The 22,969-nt window shown below is 48.3% G+C and overlaps 1 protein-coding gene across 1 annotated transcript; it reads right to left on the bottom strand.

Annotated features, from left to right (window-relative positions):
- Nucleotides 1-1,797: 1,797 nt before the first annotated feature.
- Nucleotides 1,798-21,903, bottom strand: GPAT4 (glycerol-3-phosphate acyltransferase 4). Its single transcript, XM_069944885.1, has 13 exons — nt 21,799-21,903; nt 16,325-16,982; nt 14,794-14,863; nt 12,524-12,815; nt 10,532-10,606; nt 8,631-8,720; nt 8,458-8,551; nt 8,258-8,373; nt 7,843-7,898; nt 4,484-4,569; nt 4,274-4,402; nt 2,815-2,894; nt 1,798-2,736 (listed from the first exon to the last, which is right to left on the bottom strand). Exons 2-13 carry the CDS (start codon nt 16,610-16,612, stop codon nt 2,628-2,630), a joined length of 1,485 nt encoding a protein of 494 aa, XP_069800986.1. The 5' UTR covers nt 16,613-16,982; nt 21,799-21,903; the 3' UTR covers nt 1,798-2,627.
- Between the last annotated feature and the right edge of the window lie 1,066 nt (nt 21,904-22,969).

Here is a 22,969-nt window from a genome sequence, read left to right as displayed (position 1 = left end):
TCTGCTTCCCTCAAAGCACATTTAAAAGCTGACCGATCAGTCGCGGCCTAATATCTCACAGATGTCACAACTTTATCACTCGCTTCACCAGACAGTGGTATTAATGTTCTGGCTGGCTGATGCATAACACATCTGGTTATATTTGACATGTAAATCGTGTGTCTACACGTGAGTGCGGCTATACGCAAAGAGAAGGAGTATTTTCAGTGCACACATTTCCTGTTGTGCATATATGCAAATTCAGCGGCTCTACATGCTGGGGTTGTAATAGCTATTGGGAAGCAACAAGAGGTGACAACCCATAAAGTCCTAATTGTTGTGATCTATATGGAAACAATACAGATATGTCAAAAGGACATGTCAAAAAGATTTTGGGCTGGGGTGTAAGTGTTCAGACCACGACCGATCAGGACAACTACCAGGGAGGAGTCTGCTATCAACATGCTCTAGACCAGGGGTAGGGAACCTTGGCTCTCCAACTGTTGCAAAACTACAATTCCCATGATGCCTGGACAGCCAAAGATTTAGCTTTAGCTCTCCAGGCATGATGGGAGTTGTAGTTTTCAAGGATCCCTACCACCTGGATGGCCGCATAATGTAAGTCTACCATTATCTAGCTTTAGAAAATCATGGTTACTTTCTTCCAAAAGCAGTGCCCCACCTGTCCAAAGGCCATTTGTGGTATTGCAGCTCATAAGGCTAAGTTTCTGGAGGAGTACTGCCATGTTTTCCTGGCCTGAACAATTCCTTTGGATACAGCATCATGGAGATCTCTACTCGTCCCTCTACTGGATCTCTTTAGATCATGGGTCTCCAAACTGCGGCCCTCCAGCTGTTGCAAAACTACATTTCCCATCATGCCTGGACAGCCAAATCCAAAGCTTTAGCTGTCCAGGCATGATGGGAGTTGTAGTTTCGCAACAGCTAGAGGGACGCAGTTTGGAGACCCATGCTTTAGATCTTCACAAAGTATCACACTGTCCGGAGATACCAGCTCTGCTACATCATCCATTTCTTGGGAAAAATATGGTTATTATGGCAGTAATAGTTACAAAAGTCTGTCTTGACAAGTCTTGTTGCGTCAAGGAATAAGACCTAAGTAATACAGGTTTCTAGAGGCACACCGTGTAACCGAGTTTCTACTAATATCTGTGGTTGCTATGTAGTGTATCCCTAGTAACTAGACTGTCAGGCACACAAAGCTGACATCAGCAAGTGTGTGGTTACTATGCAGAGTACTGCTAGCAACTAAACGGTTGAACTTAATTAGATCAAAGCCAGAATTTTATTGGTTGGCAGAAGTCTGTGGTTCCTATGCAATGTCTGCCTAGCAACTAAACTGTCAGAGACAATTACCTCAAAGACAGGTAGTGTAGCCCTAGCAACTAAACCGTCCGTCAAGTCAGAATTTCCTGAGCAATAGTAAGAGTGGCGTAACCATGCAGTGTGTGCCTAGCAACTAAACTGAAATGGGATCAGCTCAAAGCTGGAACTTCATTGACTGGCATAAGTCTGTGGTTGCTATGCAGTTTATCCTTAGCAACCAAGGTCTCAATCAGATTTTTCCTTACGTGATCAATCCTCAGCAGCTTTCTACCACAAACAGCACCACTCTTGTCCTCAGTTTGCGTGGGGTATTACAGCTTGGTTCCATGGAAGAGAATAGAGCAAAGCTGTAATACCACACACAGCCTGAAGAGAGGTGGTAGCTCTGGTTTTTAAAGAAAGCAACTTCCTAATCCTGAATAGCCCCTTTAATGGAGGGAGAAGTAGATTCACCACTTGAGGGACAGAATCATTTTTTTTGCCAAGATATTTTATTTCATTGACCTTATAAAAACAAAACAAGTAACGTGGCCCGGGGCCCATGCAGGACGGGGTGTAACAGATAAAAAGGGAGGCACATGTCTCATTCGGTATGGATTCTGAGGGGGTTTCAAACGCACCGGTATCATTAACCCCTCATATTTTTGGCTTGAAAGGATTGTTGGAGCGAGCCACCCTCCACTAGTAAGAAGCAGAGGTGGCTTGAATGAAGGTGAATGGATGAGGCTTTGTAAGCGGTCATAAATACGGCTTTGAAGAAGAAGCTGGGTACTGGAAAAGATCAGCCACAACGTTAGAGGAGGTCCGAGCCTTGTCGGCTTCACTAGAATTCCTGCAGGTGATCAGGTCCTGTAACCTTGGTTCTCGGGCAAGTCCTAATGGATCGGGTTTGTCCATTGCTGGCAGTGCCGGTATATTTCATACCTGGCAGCCTGTAACAGTGTAAAGTCTCACAGAACATGTAACTCCTCTTAGGTTCTGTGGGACAATATCTGAGGAACGGAAACATTCATGAGGCCTTCAGGCCCAAATTGTTGTCACACGCCTCAGGAAACAGATTTGTGGTTCAGAGACCACCACCCTCCTAACAGATCCCATGGGTGCAGCCGCCACCCAGTAAATGCCCCCTTGTCTCCTACTATAACAGTTCTTCGTAGACTTGATGAATCCAGACTGACTCCATGTTGTGTGTTCCCTCAGCCCTCACTTCATGGCTTGGATTCCGGCGGCTCAGAGTCTTCTTCCTGTGGTGTGGAGCAGCAGTGGAGATCAGAACAGAGCCTGCTCCCCCATGCTGGGGCTTACGAGCGACTTCGGTTCTCCTGGTTTCCAGAGATGATACGACTGTACAGCTTTTGTTGTTCCTCTTTGAAAGCATCTTTGACCTTTTCACGTTTTAGCCCTCCGTCCCTTAGGGAGATGAGAGAATTAGCGATCTGCTATGAAGATCCAAAGGCCGACAATGTGAAAAAAATATTCTTGGCTTACCAAAGTAGATCGACAAGTCCTCCCTGCCGGGCGATGGCAGACTTTACCCGGTTTGCAAAGTGGACTGCGTCTTCATTTTCCTGTGAGGTCATAAGAACAAAACTATAAGTGGGATTGGTGTAGGGCTTAAAAAACTACTTTTCCTTAAAGGGATATTCCTAGCATAGAGCTGCAATATGCCATCACTTTATGATCAATAGTGGGTCAATCTGAGTACCAGTGGGGAGGACATGGGGAAAGTCTTTTGAATGCAGATAATGGCTTATTTGCCTAATAAACCCAATTACAAGGTTTCTTAGAATCGCCTGTAATATTGATTTCTGCAAAAAAAAAAAAATAATAATAATAATAATTAAAGTGACAGTTTAAGCTATGCTCCGGCCTGGCATTGCATCAGCCTTTTATTGGACACAAGGCAACATTGCCCCAAAGAAGCAGGCATGGGGAATATTCGGCCCTCGCAAAACTACAATACCCATCATGCATAGAGAGCCAAAACTTTGGATTAGGCATGATGGGAATTGTAGTTTTGCTGCAGCTGGAGGGCAGAATGTTCCCCATCCCTGCAGCAAAGACTAAAAAGTTCACTCTACTCTCTACAACAGCCGCCTAACTATGATCTTCCCATTGTCAGCACATTTCTGCAGCCCCCGGTGACCCTCCTGATGTCATATCCAGAAGACAAAGAGCTGACTGGATTGCCAGGATCACCAGACCAGACTGGTGATCTCTATCATGAAAGCCATTTGGTCTGCAATGAACTTTTGTAATGAGCGACTAACCAGGTTGTATTTGGCAATACATATATACACACACACACATTATATATATATATATATATATATATATATATATATATATACACACACTTCTTTAGTCTAATTAGGTGTCAAAAGGTTTACAGGAAAAAGTGGGAGTTTATGAAGCATAACCTTCTCCATATCGATCCATAAGAGAGTCAGCAAACAAATGTCTGGACAGCAGGAGATAAGAATTGATGCAACAGTCCTAAGGGCCATTCCCGGTCAGCAGCAAGGATTTCTACTACAGTAAATTATTTAACCCTGGCGATAGACCAAGGCAGGAGCCAGTCATTGACAACCTGTGGTGACGTGAGCACTGTAGGAGACTGACACTAAGACGTGTAATCTGCAATCTGACCAGCAATACCGATACAGATGCCACTGTATACTGCTATGTAGTAGTATTCCTGTATAACCCCTTTAAGAAAAAAAAATGTGAAGGGGTTAAAGTAAAACTAGATCTTCGGTAAATCCCTAAACATTGATGGAGACCCGAATAAAAGTCACACGTTCTGGGTAGTACCACCTAAATCATGTTTAGGTACCGTATACCAAGGTAGTCATGCAGTAACAAACACCTATACACCATAGGCTGGAAGTGACTAAGCAACCTACAGATGTGTTAAGGTAGATGAAAGACCTCCATATGTTATTACCTGCCGTGTCATAGGAGGTAGGTACCAGACACTGCACACTATGGCCCAGCTTGTCATCATTCGCAGGAGGTAGGTGATCATCCCATACTTGCTGCTGTTCCAGAAGGCATCACCAAAGCGCGGATCATACTGTCCAGGTAAGGAAGAAAACAGTGAGACACCCCAAAACAGTCTAGAAACAAAGGCTTCACCCCAGAACCTAGAACTCACCTTAATGGCCACTGGATACACTGTGGCTCCTATTTCAAAGCTCCCCTTCTTGAACATCATGACTGATGTGTTGTTGATGCAGGTACCTGACAGAGGGGAGATGGTCAGAACAGGCTGAGGAACTCGGAGCATCTACAGACACCTCAAGGAGTTCTGTGGGACTCGTTCCTTTTTTCTTATTTAAAGCGACTCTGTACCCACAATCTGTCCCCCCCCCCCCCCCCCCAAAACCACTTGTACCTTCGGATAGCTGCTTTTAATTCAAGATCTATCCTGGTGTCCGTTCGGCAGGTGATGCAGTTATTGTCATAAAAAAATACTTTTAAACTTGCAGCCCTGTGCCCAACTGCCGTGGCTTACAGTGTGTGTACATTAGGCTGGCACACCCTCTCTGTCTCTCCTCCCCGCCCTCCTCATCATTAGGAATGCTCCAGGCAGAGTTTCTCCTATTCCTTACCTGTGTAAGTATGGCACATGGGCTGGATCGTTAAAGGGAACCATTCACCCCGTGGCCCCCGTTAGAAACAGACATACAGTGACATAAAGGTCAATATACTTACCACATCCCTCCCGGTCCCGTCCCGGATCCCGTTGTTGACACGGAGAAATCGCCGATTCTTCTTCTCCCGCCCATTATGGTAATGAGCTGAGATGAGTCCAACGTCCATAGGAAACGACGGACGAGTCCAACTTATTCATGAGGTCCTCTTCTCGTCGCCGCCCATCCACGCCTCCTGGAACTTGATTGACGTCTTCAGTCTTCAGTCTTCTGCCGAATTCCCGCGCAGGCGCCGTTGCGATGGTCTCGTCACCTCTTCTGCGCCTGCGCGGTAAACAGGATACGTGTTCGAGCCAATCGGCGCACGCGCAGTAAACAGTGAAGCTGCGGAGCGGCTTCAATTGTGAACTGCGCATGCGCCGAAAACGACTGTCACGGCGCCTGCGCGGGATCCGGCGAGAAGAAAGAAGACGAGGAGGAAGAAGATCCGGCGTCAATCAAGTGTCGGAGGCGGGGAGAAGGCTGGACTTCGGGCCGGCGGCGCTCATTACCATAATGGGCGCGAGAAGAAGAATCGGCGATTTCTCCGTGTCAACAACGAGATCCGGGACGGGACCGGGAGCGATATGGTAAGTATATTGCCCTTTATGTCACTGTATGTCTGTTTCTAACGGGGGCCACGGGGTGAATGGTTCCCTTTAAGGCACCGGTGCAGTGTTCACTGCAGAGGAATAGGAAAAATCCTGCCAGTGGCATTCCTAATGATGAGGAGGGTGGGGAGGAGGGACGGAGGGGTGGTGCAAGGTTAGGGTACTCTAGGCCAGTGATTTTCAACCAGTGTGCCGTGGCACACTAGTGTGCCGCGACACATGGTCGGGTGTGCCGCGGGGAAAGTTCCCCAAACTATGGTGCCCCTGTGTTTTGTTCCCCGGCAATGCGCAGCGATTAGTAGCCGATTATAATGTGGGCGGTTGCGTGGTGCGCTGCAGCGGGCCGTGATGCACGCATCCAATTAACGTGTGCGCTACGGCCCACCGCAGCACACCACGCTCCCGGTCTCCGCTGATTTGAGGAGCAGGTCCGGGCCCTACGGGCGGCCAGTAGGTGAGGCGGACAGCAGCGGCGACCATCTCGGAGGAGGTGAGGAGGAAAGAGGGGGGAGAGAAACCTGGGGATGGGGGAGAGAAACAGCGGAGAGAAGCAGGGGGGAGAGAAGTGTGGTGGAGAGAAGCACAGGAGAGAAGCATGGGGGAGAAGTATGGTGGAGAGAAGCACAGGAGAGAAGCATGGTGGAGAGAAGCACAGGAGAGAAGCAGGGGGGAGAGAAGCACAGAAGAGAAGCATGGGGGAGAGAAGCACAGGAGAGGAGCAGGGAGGAGAGGAGCAGGGAGGAGAGAAGCATGGGGGAGAGAAGCACAGGAGAGAAGCAGGGGGGGGAATATGGTGGAGAGAAGCACAGGAGAGAAGTATGGTGGAGAGAAGCATGGGGGAGAGAAGCACAGGAGAGAAGCAGGGGGGAGAAGTATGGTGGAGAGAAGTAGGGGGGAGAAGTATGGGGGAGAGAAGCATGGAGGAGAGAAGCATGCGGGAGAGAGGCACAGGAGAGAAGCATGGGGGAGAAGCACAGGAGAGAAGTATGGTGGAGAGAAGCACAGGAGAGAAGCAGGGGGGAGAAGTATGGTGGAGAGAAGCATGGGGGAGAGAAGCACAGGAGAGAAGCACAGGAGAGAAGCACAGGGGAGAGAAGCAGGGGGGAGAGAAGCACAGGAGAGAAGTAGGGGGGAGAAGTATGGTGGAGAGAAGCACAGGGGGGAGAAGAAAACAGGCCCAGGTTTCACACTGAGTGAGTATAAATACATTTAGAATCTATATTATTAACTATATGTATAATATGTACTGTTTTAGTGTCATTTTGTGCCATTTTGGTTGGTGGTGTGCCCCGGGATTTTTTAAGTATAAAAAGTGTGCCGCGGCTCAAAAAAGGTTGAAAATCACTGCTCTAGGCCATGGCCGTTGGGCACAGGGCTGAAAGTTTAAAAGTATTTTTTGAGGACAATAACTGCATTACCTGCCGAACGGACCCCAGGACAGATCTTGGAGTAAAAGCAGCTATCCGAAGGTACAAGCAATTGGGGGGGGGGGGGGGGTAGATTGTGGGTCGCAGCAGATTAGATCTAAATAACTGAACACAGAATCAAATCTGCTGCGTATCTGCTGTGTGTGTTTGTACCCTAAGAATATAATAAAGTCCTGAAACTTTGCAACTCAAAACGCACACAGAGACCTGCTGAAGTACAATCATGAGGGGAACTCCTATCCATCTATACATTGCTTACCCACATAAACAATTGAATACCCAAAAAAAACAATATGGTGTTTAAGAGCAAATAAACAGTGATAACATGGGTTACATATATGGTCCTTTGTTAAGGGGTATATACTGTGATAACATGGGTTGTGTATATGCTGTTATATTGGGGGAGTATACACTCTGATAACATAGGCTATGTATATGCACTTATTTTATACTGCGATAACATGGGTTTTGTATATGCTCTTATGTTGGGTGGGGTAAATAGTCAGATTTCATGTCTTTGCTACATTTTCTCCTTATGCAAAAGGGGAAGTTACTTTAAGTGGTTATGCAAAATTTGAAAGTTCATCCCTGCCTATAGGAAGGAAATAGTAAGGTCAGCAGAGTTAATGCTTTAACACTGCGCCATTCAGTCTTTATAAGACCTCTGAACATTGGCAAGTACTAAACTGTGCTACGTTTAGAAGTCCCATAGACAGGGGACAGAGAGGACTGAGACAGGTACTTTATAACTAAATTAAAAAGATGGCGACCTGCCAGTCTTACCTTCAGGAAATATTAGGATGGGCAGTTTACTTTTATCCTGTACGTGATCTGTCAGCCTGGGAAGAAAAATGAGAGGAGATTAGTATAATATGGAGGACATATATATAACATATATATCATAATATTTATAGGTTCTGAAGCCACAGTGTAGTTGTGGACAGAGCCTTATGACAGAAGACCAGTATTACTTTACACAAGAATATGAGAATATGAAAAGGTACAATATATAAAAGAAAGAAGTAAAATGCATATACATACATACACACACACACGTGTATATATATATATATATATATATATATATATATATATATATATATATATATACACACACACACACACACACAATCAGTCCTGATATACACAACAGGATCCCAATTTACCGGCAGAAAAAGCTCCACTCCTGTCACTGTACCTTTTAGCCACCAGATGGCGATCTTTGACTTCTGAACGTTCGAACCAGACATGCGGACAGGCCTTTACCATAGCTCTTTGGATTATTCCCATTAAGCCACCATGGACTTGTCCAACCTACAGAATTGCAATGAAGATATAGAGATTGTAGTAGGGCCAGAGAGGTGAGGGTATCAAACCCAAACATGGCCAACAACTCACCATGGCATAATATCCATCACTGGCCAGGATGATGACATCAATCGGAGAGGTGTGATTGGCCACACAGATGCCCCCTTTCCTTGGCCGATTCTCACTGTACAGATGATCAGTGTGTCAGTATAGTGTAGTGCAGGTCACCAGTCATAGGTCACCACAGGGAGGATCTGACTTACCTGCCATGATATGTTATGATTGCCGTCAGGGCCCGCACGCAGATCCGATAGCACATAAGGTGCACGTGTTTACTCAGGAACTCCTTGAACCTGAAGAAGTGATATACATTTATAGGCATGTAGGGTCTAAACACGGAAATCTGATTAAATATACTAGAAAGTTAAAAAAAAAAAAGAAACAATCCAGCATGGTCTTCCCTGACCTGAGGGGTTAAACTGGATTAAGGAGAAAAGCTCAGCACGTGCCCCAATTTGTGGAAATACCTTCTGTTCCTGTGACCTTCCTGACTGCTCTTACCAAGACGGCAGCGGAAGAGAAAAGCGTGGGCTCACATGAACTCTGCAGGATCAACTAAAGTCTGTGGGCAGAGAGGCCAAGCCGTACAGATCCTGAGCGGACAGCAGGTGAATGGTGCCCATCCCCCAGCAGCTGTGCTGTCATTACAGAGGACCTACCTGTCACATATCAGGATGGGTAAATACTGAGGACATGTGTGGGGACTACATGTAGGAGAATGGAGGAAGGCCTGCTGTGACTACTGGGCTAGTAGAGAGAGGCCTGCTGTGACTACTGGGCTAGTAGAGGGAGATACTGCTGTGACTACTGGGGTAGTAGAGGGAGATCTGCTGTCACTACTGGGCTAGTAGACAGAGGCCTGCTGTGACTACTGGGCTAGTAGAGGGAGATACTGCTGTGACTACTAGGCTAGTAGAGGGAGGCCTGCTGTGACTACTGGGCTAGTAGAGGGAGGCCTGCTGTGACTACTGGGGTAGTAGAGAGAGATACTGCTGTGACTACTGGGGTAGTAGAGGGAGATCTGCTGTGACTACTGGGCTAGTAGAGGGAGACACTGCTGTGACTACTGGGCTAGTAGAGGGAGATACTGCTGTGACTACTGGGCTAGTAGAGGGAGATACTGCTGTGACTACTGGGCTAGTAGAGGGAGATACTGCTGTGACTACTGGGCTAGTAGAGGGAGACACTGCTGTGACTACTGGGCTAGTAGAGGGAGACACTGCTGTGACTACTGGGCTAGTAGAGGGAGATACTGCTGTGACTACTGGGCTAGTAGAGGGAGATACTGCTGTGACTACTGGGGTAGTAGAGGGAGATACTGCTGTGACTACTGGGCTAGTAGAGGGAGATACTGCTGTGACTACTGGGCTAGTAGAGGGAGATACTGCTGTGACTACTGGGGTAGTAGAGGGAGATATACTGCTGTGACTACTGGGCTAGTAGAGGGAGATTTGCGGTGACTACTGGGGTAATAGAGGGAGACCTGCTGTGACTACTGGACTAGTAGAGGGAGATCTGCTATGACTACTGGGCTAGTAGAGGGAGGCCTGCTGTGACTACTGGGCTAGTAGAGGGAGGCCTGCTGTGACTACTGGGGTAGTAGAGGGAGATACTGCTGTGACTACTGGGGTAGTAGAGGGAGATACCGCTGTGACTACGGGGTAGTAGAGGGAGATCTGCTGTGACTACTGGGGTAGTAGAGGGTGATCTGCTGTGACTACTGGGGTAGAAGAGAGAGGCCTGCTGTGACTACTGGGGTAGTAGAGGGAGATCTGCTGTGACTACTGGGGTAGTAGAGGGAGGTACTGCTGTGACTACTGGGCTAGTAGAGAGGGATGTTTGTGGGGGGATATTCCTGACTGAGCTGGTTTTCCCTTATTTTAGTGGATTGCTGGGGATCCCACTGAACAGGGACGCGGTCACCCCGCTATTGGATGCCCCATAGAGAATAAATGTAGCACAGGCCACAGAGGCTTCAATCATTGTGGGGTGAGTGCATCCCCATTGTCAGGATTAGGAGTGGTCCCGATGCTGGGACCCCCACAGACAGGGGATAACAGGTGTCTCCTATAACTGACCAGGATCAGTCTGATAACATACTTACTGGCCATTCGGTAAGTATCCCACTAGTGTAGTGCCGAACACTAAAAGGCTGACCCCTGTGAACGCCAGAGCCACCCTGCAAGGAGATACGTCATATAGTCATTATACTGAAACCCTACTGTGCCATCTTACCCCCACACCCAGTCCCATATACACATCTCCGTGCCATCTTACCCCCGCACCCCATCCCATACACACATCACAGTGCCATCTTACCCCGTCCCATACACACATCACCATCCCATCTTACCCCGTCCCATACACACATCACCATCCCATCTTACCCCGTCCCATACACACATCACCATCCCATCTTACCTCGTCCTATATACACATCACCGTGCCATCTTACCGTGTCCCATACACACACATCACCGTGCCATCTTACCCCGTCCCATACACACATCACCATCCCATCTTACCCCGTCCTATATACACATCACCGTGCCATCTTACCGCGTCCCATACACACACATCACCGTGCCATCTTCCCCCGCACCCAGTCCCATACAGACATCACCGTGCCATCTTCCCCCCGCACCCCGTCCCATATACACATCACTCTGCCATCTTACCCTGTCCTATATACACATTACCGTGCCATCTTACCCCCGCACCCCCTCCCATATACACATCACCGTGCCATCTTACCCTGTCCTATATACACATTACCGTGCCATCTTACCCCCGCACCCCCTCCCATATACACATCACCGTGCCATCTTACCCTGTCCTATATACACATTGCCGTGCCATCTTACCCCCGCACCCCATCCCATACACACATCACCATGCCATCTTACCCCTGCACCCCATCCCATACACACATCACAGTGCCATCTTACCCCCACACCCGTCCCATATACACATCACCGTGCCATCTTCCCCCGCACCCCGTCCCATACAGGCATCACTGTGCCATCTTACCCCCGCACCCCATCCCATACACACATCACTGTGCCATCTTACCCCTGCACCCCATCACATATACACATCACTGTGCCATCTTACCCCTGCACCCCATCACATATACACATCACTGTGCCATCTTACCCCTGCACCCCATCACATATACACATCACTGTGCCATCTTACCCCTGCACCCCATCACATATACACATCACTGTGCCATCTTACCCCTGCACCCCATCCCATACACACATCACAGTGCCATCTTACCCCCGTACCACGTCCCATATACACATCACCATGCCATCTTACCCCCACACCCGTCCCATATACACATCACCGTGCCATCTTCCCCCGCACCCCGTCCCATACAGGCATCACTGTGCCATCTTACCCCCGCACCCCATCCCATACACACATCACTGTGCCATCTTACCCCTGCACCCCATCACATATACATCACTGTGCCATCTTACCCCTGCACCCCATCACATATACACATCACTGTGCCATCTTACCCCTGCACCCCATCACATATACACATCACTGTGCCATCTTACCCCTGCACCCCATCACATATACACATCACCATGCCATCTTACCCCTGCACCCCATCCCATACACACATCACAGTGCCATCTTACCCCCGTACCACGTCCCATATACACATCACCATGCCATCTTACCCCCACACCCGTCCCATATACACATCACCGTGCCATCTTCCCCCGCACCCCGTCCCATACAGGCATCACTGTGCCATCTTACCCCCGCACCCCATCCCATACACACATCACTGTGCCATCTTACCCCTGCACCCCATCACATATACATCACTGTGCCATCTTACCCCTGCACCCCATCACATATACACATCACTGTGCCATCTTACCCCTGCACCCCATCACATATACACATCACTGTGCCATCTTACCCCTGCACCCCATCACATATACACATCACTGTGCCATCTTACCCCTGCACCCCATCACATATACACATCACCGTGCCATCTTACCCCTGCACCCCATCACATATACACATCACCGTGCCATCTTACCCCTGCACCCAGTCCCATAGGTACCTGAGCGGCAGCAGGAAGGTGTAGCGCACCAGCATGCCCAGCCCCCACAGCACAGTTAGTCGCAGACTGATGTGCTGGAAGTTGTAGTTGGTTCTGCTCAGCAGGTTCCAGGTCTCCAGCTCCTCGGCAGAGAAGCGTTTGGTCACCTCATCGTCCATGATGATCTCCATGCCCTGCCGACAGAAGTAGAAGATGTCCGACAGCTCGAACTCCGGCTGATCGACAGAGCGGTCGCTGCCGCGCAGCTCCCAGATCTCCTCCTCCAGGGTTGTGCTTTCTTTAGCGATGATTCCTGTAGGAATAAGAGGAAGGATATGAGTGATGGCGATGACAGGGAGCAGCTTACATACACTGACATGTAGGGACAGGGAGCAGGTACATACACTGACATGTAGGGAGAGGGAGCAGCTTACATACACTGACATGTAGGGACAGGGAGCAGCTTACATACACTGACATGTAGGGACAGGGAGCAGCTTACATACACTGACATGTAGGGAGAGGGAGCAGCTTACATACACTGACATGTAGGGACAGGGAGCAGCTTACATACACTGACATGTAGGGAGAGGGAGCAGCTTACATACACTGACATGTGAGGAGAGAGAGCAGCTTACATACACCAACATGTAGGGACAGGGAGCAGCTTACATACACTGACATGTAGGGAGAGGGAGCAGCTTACATACACTGACATGTAGGGACAGGGAGCAGGTACATACACTGACATGTAGGGACAGGGAGCAGCTTACATACACTGACATGTAGGGACAGGGAGCAGGTACATACACTGACATGTAGGGACAGGGAGCAGCTTACATACACTGACATGTAGGGACAGGGAGCAGGTACATACACTGACATGTAGGAAGAGGGAGCAGCTTACATACACTGACATGTAGGGAGAGGGAGCAGCTTACATACACCAACATGTAGGGACAGGGAGCAGCTTACATACACTGACATGTAGGGACAGGGAGCAGCTTACATACACTGACATGTGAGGAGAGGGAGCAGCTTACATACACTGACATGTGAGGAGAGGGAGCAGCTTACATACACTGACATGTAGGGACAGAGAGCAGCTTACATACACTGACATGTGAGGAGAGGGAGCAGCTTACATACACTGACATGTGAGGAGAGGGAGCAGCTTACATACACTGACATGTAGGGACAGGGAGCAGCTTACATACACTGACATGTAGGGAGAGGGAGCAGCTTACATACACTGACATGTAGGGAGAGGGAGCAGCTTACATACACCAACATGTAGGGAGAGGGAGCAGCTTACATACACCAACATGTAGGGAGAGGGAGCAGGGACTTGTACCTGACCACACACACACACACACATTACTCTAGCCCACCAGGACTTGTACCCGACCACACACACACATTACTCTAGCCCACCAGGACTTGTACCTGACCACATACACATTACTCTAGCCCACCAGGACTTGTACCTGACCACATACACATTACTCTAGCCCACCAGGACCTACACCTGACCACATACACATTACTCTAGCCCACCAGGACTTGTACCTGACCACATACACATTACTCTAGCCCACCAGGACTTGTACCTGACCACATACACATTACTCTAGACTACCAGGACCTGTACCTAACCACATACACATTACTTTACACCATTGGGATGTTAGCATTAGCTCCTTTTAGTGCCCTAGACCACAAAGCAAATAATATTACATCATTCACTGTCATATACCATAGAACGCTATTGATGTGAGCACTGAACTCCCTGGCTGCCCTAGACCATCCGCACTATACACAACGTATGCTGTATCACACACACCATGTGATATAGAGGAAGTATACTGACTTGCTGTCACTTATTCCATTGACAATACACTAGTATCCTCGCCTAGCCTTAATGGCTGATAACAGCAAGTTATAGAGGAAGCCACTACCATGGAGAATGCACAACAGTAGAGCCTATACCAGTCTATAGGTCGATATCTCATCTACTCTACAGAGAAGTATTGAGCTGCACGTGCGGTGTGTAAAGAAGCAGCTCCCTGTGCAGTAGTGACGCTCCGGTACCGCTCTCCTACCTGACCGCACTGTGCAGAGACTGACCTCACAGGACTGCAAATAGCAACGACAGCCGGGAGGATCAGAGCCGGGAAGATAAGACCCAGAGCCGGCAGAATAAGGGAGCGGGGGGGATCCAGTGTCGCTGGAAATAGAGGGCGTCATGGACCCGGCCATGGAAATATAACGGAGGGGGGGGGGGCACATACCATTGGTTAGGGGCTTATACAGCGTGTGACTCTTCTCCTTCACTCCTCTCTCGATCCGCCGAGTCGCCCACTGCAATGAGAAGACGTGAGATCAGCGTCTGATCGTAGGAATCACTCATCTACACAAAGATGCAAATGTACTGACTTCATTGCTGCACTGATTCTCTATTACAGTCCCTGCACCCTCCGCCTCTGGGGATTTGCATGCTGGGAAGTGAAGTCTTTACTACAGTAATCTGATATACAGAAAACATGTACAGGAGATCAGCTGAGCTGTAGGGGTCAGATCTAGGACAAGCTGTTTCCAACATATATGCCCTGTGCTCTGCCCCTCATCCAGCAGGGGGCGCCACTGGGCTGCTCCTATAGGAAGCAACTATATCTCTGGGACTGTGCACTTTAGATTGGCTGAATGCCAACTACGTCTCTGCAACTGTGCACTATAGATTGGCAGAATGCTATTTCTCCTCCTCCCAATACACACGTGTCATCTGTGGAGGGACCTGGCAGAAAACGTTTACTTTCCCTGCAGCACCACCCACAGGAGAAAGGGGGCATTACATACATGAGGCATGGCAACCAATCACAGCCCATCCTGAGAAATGAATGCAGAGTGGTAACTGGTTGCCATCCGTCAGACTGATAAATCTGAGCCAGTCACTCCAGCACCAGCAGATTAGCGAGTGCAGCTCTGGAGTATAATACAGGAAGTAACTCAGGATCAGTACAGGATAGGTAATGTAATGTATGTACACAGTGAGCCCACCAGCAGATTAGCGAGTGCAGCTCTGGAGTATAATACAGGAAGTAACTCAGGATCAGTACAGGATAGGTAATGTAATGTATGTACACAGTGAGCCCACCAGCAGAATAGTGAGTGCAGCTCTGGAGTATAATGCAGGATGTAACTCAGGATCGGTAATGTATGTACACAGTGATCCCACCAGCAGAATAGTGAGTGCAGCTTTGGAGTGTAATACAGGATGTAACTCAGGATCAGTACAGGGTAAGTAATGTAATGTATGTACACAGTGACCCCACCAGCAGAATAGTGAGTGCAGCTCTGGGGTATAATACATGATGTAACTCAGGATCAGTACAGGATAAGTAATGTAATGTATATACACAGTGACTCCACCAGCAGAATAGTGAGTGCAGCTCTGGAGTATAATACAGGGTAAGTAATGTAATGTATGTACACAGTGACCCCACCAGTATAATAGTAAGTGCAGCTCTGTAGTATAATACAGGATATAACTCAGGATCAGTAATGTTATGTATGTACACACTGACCCCACCAGCAGAATATTGAGTGCAGCTCTGGAGAATAATACAGGATGTAACTCAGGATCAGTACAGGATAAGTTATGTAATGTATGTACACAGTGACTCCACCAGCAGAATAGTGAGTGCAGCTCTGGAGTATAATACATGATGTAATTCACGATCAGTATATTACATTATATATATATATATATATATATATATATATATATATACACACACACACATTACAACACAAACCACTTACCGTAAAAATACGGAGCAATGTTTTCATATACAGCCGCCGGATGCCAAATGACACCCCGAAGATGGCAGGAACGATGATGAAGACGAGCAGGAGGGTGAACCACAGTGTAACAGACAGGCCCAGGAGGTTACATATCAAGCTGTCAAAGGGGAGCAGGGAGCTCATGGTGTGTAGGAGAAGAGGTGATAAGCGGTGGGAGTGCTGGCAGATAAGATAGGCACCACAATCCGCGGGAACGTTGAAGCTTCTGTCAGTTCCTGGTATGGAGCGGCTGAGATGCCATAACATGTAACACTTCACAACGTCCCGCCGGCAGTCACTTTAAAGCACTTCTTCAGTGGTGCCAGCGTTTGCTCCTGGCAGTGCCCACAGGCGGACGTCTTGGTAATATACAGTTGTTATGATTGTAACAGCGATACTCCAGCCCCACGATGGCGCCCACTCTCATCTGTGACCGGGTCCCAGTCAATCACTATAAGGGTGGTAGCCACTGTCACAGTCTGCTCTCCAGTCCAGTCTTAGCTGAGCCCGTCCTGGCACAGGCATGTCTTGGTGGTAAGGGTCTGGGGGGACATCCGACTCCTCCCCTGGCTGGGCATACGTCGGCTCCGGCCGTGCCCCTGACCTCCTCCTCCTGGGCAGGAATGCAAGTGCCAGCCTGTGGGAGAGAGACAGACATAGACAGCCGGCTAAAGGATGGCAGCCAAGACTCAGGGTCAAAGGAGAGGAAACTGTGAGGAAATAAGGACAGGGAGGCTGGAAAAGAGTGCGTCTGTAGGAGAGGAAAGTATGCCTGACAATGTGTCAGGTGCCGCGTGTTGTGCCATCCACATGTGTGCTTGTGTCTAAACAGACGTCTTGTGTCTCATGGCTAACATAACCGGAACCAGGAGACGTCAGCCCGGAGACCAGTGGAAAAACACTGCAAGTCTGCCCCCACTGGTGAGAAGAGGAATTACACAGCACCGAATCAATGAACTGCTGTGGTCACCAGCACAAAGCTACATGTCCCATCACCTCACGGCCCTCCAGCTGTTACACAACTACAACTCCCATCACCTCACGGCCCTCCAGCTGTTACACAACTACAACTCCCATCACCTCACCGCCTTCCAGCTGTTACACAACTACAACTCCCATCACCTCACCGCCTTCCAGCTGTTACACAACTACAACTCCCATCACCTCACGGCCCTCCAGCTGTTACACAACTCCCATCACCTCACCGCCTTCGAGCTGTTACACAACTACAACTCCCATCACCTCACCGCCTTCCAGCTGTTACACAACTACAACTCCCATCACCTCACCGCCTTCCAGCTGTTACACAACTACAACTCCCATCACCTCACGGCCCTCCAGCTGTTACACAACTACAACTCCCATCACCTCACCGCCTTCCAGCTGTTACACAACTACAACTCCCATCACCTCACCGCCTTCGAGCTGTTACACAACTACAACTCCCATCACCTCACGGCCCTCCAGCTGTTACACAACTACAACTCCCATCACCTCACGGCCCTCCAGCTGTTACACAACTACAACTCCTATCACCTCACCGCCCTCCAGCTGTTACACAACTACAACTCCCATCATTCCTGGACGGTCAAAGCTTATAAATACAGGCATGATCCTCTTCTGTCCTCAGCTTGTGAATGGATGTGAATTGTAGTACCGCATACAATTAGGTTCACATCCATTCACTTAAGTAGAACAGGGGTGGCGTTGTTTTTTTTTGCAAAAAAAAAGAAAGAAAGTAGTAGTGTATTTATTCTAATCCTGGATAACCCCTTGGGTCTTTGTCACTTTAAAAAAAAAAAAACATTTTGACACATGAAAGGTTTTGACTGTTAGAGGCAGGGAGAAGTGTGCAGCTAAGTGCTTCACTCCACAACTCGCTGCCATCCTTATCTCAGGACAGACGTCACAGCCTTAGGGCCCTATTCCACCGGACGATTATCGTTCGCATAATCGTTAACGATTAACAATCTCAAACGACCGCTATTGCGAAAGACCTGAAAACGTTCACTCATTTCTATGGAACGATAATCGTTACTTATGCTCATATTTGCGATCATTTTTTCTTCGCTATTTCTTCGCGATCGCGTTCCTATCTACTGCGAACAACGTCTTATTCAATGCGAACGATTTGCAAACGAGCAATGATAAAAATAGGTCCAGGTCTTATAAAGCGTTCGATTTCTCGTTCGGTCGTTAATCGTTAACTGCATTTCAACCAAACGATTATCGTTTAGATTCGAACGATTTAACGATAATCTGAACGAAAATCGTCCGGTGGAATAGGGCCCTTAGGGTCCATTTACACAGAAAGATTATCTGACAGATTATCTGCCAAAGATTTGAAGCCAAAGCCAGGAATGGATTTGAAAAGAGGAGAAATCTCAGGCTTTCCTTTATGACCTGATCTCTGTTTATAGTCTGTTTCTGGCTTTGGCTTCAAATCTTTGGCAGATAATCTGTCCGATAATCTTTCTGTGTAAATGGCCCCTTACAATGGAGCAAGCCAGGGATAGAAGCTCTCAGCCACACGCTTCTCCCAGCCGTAAGGATTGGTCAGGGTCTCAGCAGCTGCTGACTGATCAGAACCTCTGACATGCCTAAAACATAGACCCCTGTCTGGTGGGGGGCCGGCTTTTAGAAATCGCTGGACTTTTCCTTTAATGACTGCAGGTAACTCTGATCCCGGCCATGTAACCAGCTGGACGTCATAGCCCGCAGCATATGATACAGTATGTATATACACACAGGGGTACCAATAGCCCTGATGGAAGACCCCAGGTTATGCCCTGACATCATTACTCTGACAACCAGGACGGCCAGAGGTCGCCATGTCTGGCCGCTGCATCACAACCAGGTGTAGCCTGAGCCCCTTATACCGCCATACAGTGCCACACATTATATCCGCCAGCTTACAGTCTATTTCTCTAGAGGAAACTATATATAGTGGTACCTCGGTTCTCGAACTTAATTGGTTCCGGAAGCAGTTTGAAAACCGAGCAGTGTCTTCCCATAAGAAATAATGTAAATGTGATTAATTGGTTCCAGCAGCCACCAATAATTACCTACAGTACCCATATATTACACTGATAAGTGCTCAGTATAATCCCTACAGTACAGAGCAGCACTATACTGTACAGGACATTATACACAAGAAATGTTCATCAGAACCAGCAATTATAGTACAGTAGTCACTAACTCCTCACGCATCCTTTACTGTATAGCGTCCCCCCCCATCCAAGCACTGTAATGTATGGGAGATGGTGGTGCACTGCCTGTACTACTACTGCACTGTATATGCACTCCAGCAGTCTTATACAGTACAGGATGGAAGATGGTGGTGCACTGTCTGTACTACTACTGTACTGTATAGGCAGTCCAGCAGTCTTATACTGTACAGGATGGGAGATGGCAGTGCACTGCCTGTACTACTACTGTACTGTATATGCACTCCAGCAGTCTTATACTGTACAGGATGGGAGATGGTGGTGCACTGTCTGTACTACTACTGTACTGTATATGCACTCCAGCAGTCTTATACAGTACAGGATGGGAGATGGCGGTGCACTGCCTGTACTACTACTGTACTGTATATGCACTCCAGCAGTCTTATACTGTACAGGATGGGAGATGGTGGTGCACTGTCTGTACTACTACTGTACTGTATATGCACTCCAGCAGTCTTATACAGTACAGGATGGGAGATGGCGGTGCACTGCCTGTACTACTACTGTACTGTATATGCACTCCAGCAGTCTTATACAGTACAGGATGGGAGATGGTGGTGCACTGTCTGTACTACTACTGTACTGTATAGGCACTCCAGCAGTCTTATACTGTACAGGATGGGAGATGGCGGTGCACTGCTTGTACTACTACTGTACTGTATATGCACTCCAGCAGTCTTATACAGTTCTGTACTGTATGTGAAGCCTCACCAGTGCTTAAAGGGAACCAATCACACAAAAATTGGCTATAAAGCTAAGGAAACGTGGTGGTAGATCAGCCAGCACGCTTCCTAACCATCCCCTGTCCCCTCCGTCCCCTGTACATACAGCCCGCAAAGTTAGTTTATTAGTCTCCCGGGCTCTATGCAAATTACCATGTAAGTAGTCACGGTGGGCGGGCGGCTTCTTCAAGCAGTCCGTGTCCTGGGCCGGCTCCGGTGCTGTAATCACGCCCCTCTGGGCGTGTGTAGAAAGCGTCGCATGATTACGTCATTGGGGGGGCGGCATTGCAGGTCGGCCTGGCCGACGTCTTTACTAAGCTGCGCATGCGCAGTAGTGTGGGTGAAGCCGCTGCTGTACTACGCCGCGCAGGCGCAGTACCACAGCGTCTTCTCCAGCTGCACTGCGCATGCGCAGCTTAGTAAAGACGTCGGCCTGGCCGACATGCAATGCCGCCCCCCCCCCATGACGTCATCATGCGACGCTTTCTACACACGCCCAGAGGGGCGTGATTACAGCGCCGGAGCCGGCCCAGGACACGGACTACTTGAAGAAGCCGCCCGCCCACCGTGACTACTTACATGGTAATTTGCATAGAGCCCGGGAGACTAATAAACTAACTTTGCGGGCTGTATGTACAGGGGACGGAGGGGACAGGGGATGGTTAGGAAGCGTGCTGGCTGATCTACCACCACCTTTCCTTAGCTTTATAGCCAATTTTTGTGTGATTGGTTCCCTTTAACTCGCCAGGTACAACCCACCATCCCCACTCGTAAAAACGTTCGAAAAACGAGCAAAGTTCGAATTTCAAACAATACTTCTGGGTAAATTTTCATTTGAATACCAAGCAGTTCGAGTTCCAAAGCGTTCGAAAACCGAGGTATTACTGTATAATATATATATATATATATATATATATATATATATATATATTTTAGCTTTGGTCAAATTTGAACCCAAAATTTCCATCTGCCTTAAAATCCCAATGTAACCAATAAAATGGCCAGCTCGTCCCCATACAGTGCTGAGGCGGCTGACCAGATGGAAGAATGAAGAAGTTATAACCACAGCTAAATGGCGTCTGGGTGTACCGAAATTGCGTCTTTATTTTCTATACCCTCAGGCACCTAAATAATCTGCACGCCCTTATCCATCAGCTGTTGGTGATGACGTCACTGTGCCAGGAAGGTTTATCAGAGGGACCCTGCCCCCTGGATGAGCCGGGCGCTCCTATTGGCTGCCCGGGGCAGTGGTCTGATCTGCTGGCAGCTGGACGGGCACACATGGCACCGGGATAACAATGAGCGGACACGCCACCTTCTACGTCACCTACTGACCCCCGCGCGTGACGTCACTGACGTATACAGTCATCTATAGAAAGCCGCCGGGCTGCTACGTCACACAGCCGCAAAGCGCTGCACAAGCCGCACACACAGCCCTCCGCCTCCCCCACCCGGCGGCCACACACACATCACGGTATACCCGGAGCCGGTGTCCGCTTCTTACCCTCTCTTGTCTCCGCTCCCGATCCTTGCGCGCTCACTCTGTTCACAGACTCCTCACTGACGTCACTACGTACCCGGCCCGGGAGTGCGCACGGTTTTTGGGAAACGATAGAGGTGATAGTAAGGAATGGCCGGAGCGCTGATGACATCTGGTGGACAAATTGGGGTATAGCATGCAGCACTGTAGAATTACTGCGCTAGGGTTCACCACATCTAACAAGTTCTTGGCGCGCTCACAGGGCTTATCCATACTTAGAAAAATGGCCACTTTCTTCCAGCACCTCTCATGTCTCATGTTTGGGTGTGGGGGTTTTGCAGCTCGATTCCATTGAAGTGAATGGAGCTGAGTTGTAATACCACACACAACCTGAGAACAGATGTGGCGCTGTTTTTGCAAGAAAGTAGCTTTGTTTCTTTTAATCCTTTAAAGGGGTAGTTCACCACATTTTTTTTCTTTCTTTCAAATCAACTGGTGCCAGAGATTTGCAATTTACTTCTATTTAAAAATCTCAAGTCTTCCAGTACCTATCAGCTGCTGTATGTCCTGCAGGAAGTGGTGTATTGTCTCCAGACTAGCACAGTGCTCTCTACTGCCACCTCTGTCCATGTTAGGAACTGTCCAGAGCAGCAGCACTGTCCATAGAAAACCTCTCCAGACTGGAAATAATATACCACTTCCTACAGGACATACAGCAGCTGATAAGTACAGGTAAACAAGATTTTTTTATTTTTTTTAAAGAAGTAAATTACAAAAGCAATTACTTTCCGTTTGCTTTATATTAACATTTTCTAGCTGCTGCAAAGCTCCGACTCCCATAATGCCATGAGAGTTGAAGACACAGTATGATGGGACATTGTCGCAGCAGCACACTGTCTGACTGTTTTTGGAAGACTCTATTGCGGATCCAAGTTGGTCACACAAAGCATCAGAATCAGAAGGAAAAGATACCGCACAGGAGGTCAGGAAGAATTGTGGTTTACTCAAGACTGAACTGAAGACTTTACCGAAGGTTATATACTACATGGGAGTGCGCATAACCAACCTGGGGTCAGCTAGACAGTACGGAAGCAGAAACCAATTTCTGGGAGCCAATATAGTAGAAATTAAAAGTTACTGTAATTGGTTCCCTTAATTATGCCCTGTGAGGCCAGGAGGGGGACTGCAACTAGTC

The sequence above is a fragment of the Dendropsophus ebraccatus genome, chromosome 1 (assembly GCF_027789765.1).
Source record: "Dendropsophus ebraccatus isolate aDenEbr1 chromosome 1, aDenEbr1.pat, whole genome shotgun sequence".
NCBI lineage: Eukaryota > Metazoa > Chordata > Amphibia > Anura > Hylidae > Dendropsophus > Dendropsophus ebraccatus.
The sequence above is the reverse complement of the archived record's forward strand: the minus strand, read 5'-3'. Positions and strand labels throughout refer to the sequence as shown.

Coding starts and splice junctions, on each gene's coding strand:
- GPAT4 (XM_069944885.1), bottom strand. CDS start 16,612: ATGTTATGGCATCTCAGCCGCTCCATACCAGGAACTGACAGAAGCTTC. Junction 8,374..8,457: donor GTGATGGATATTATGCCATG/GTGAGTTGTTGG, acceptor GCAATTCTGTAG/GTTGGACAAGTCCATGGTGG. Junction 2,737..2,814: donor GGACTTGTCGATCTACTTTG/GTAAGCCAAGAA, acceptor CATCTCCCTAAG/GGACGGAGGGCTAAAACGTG.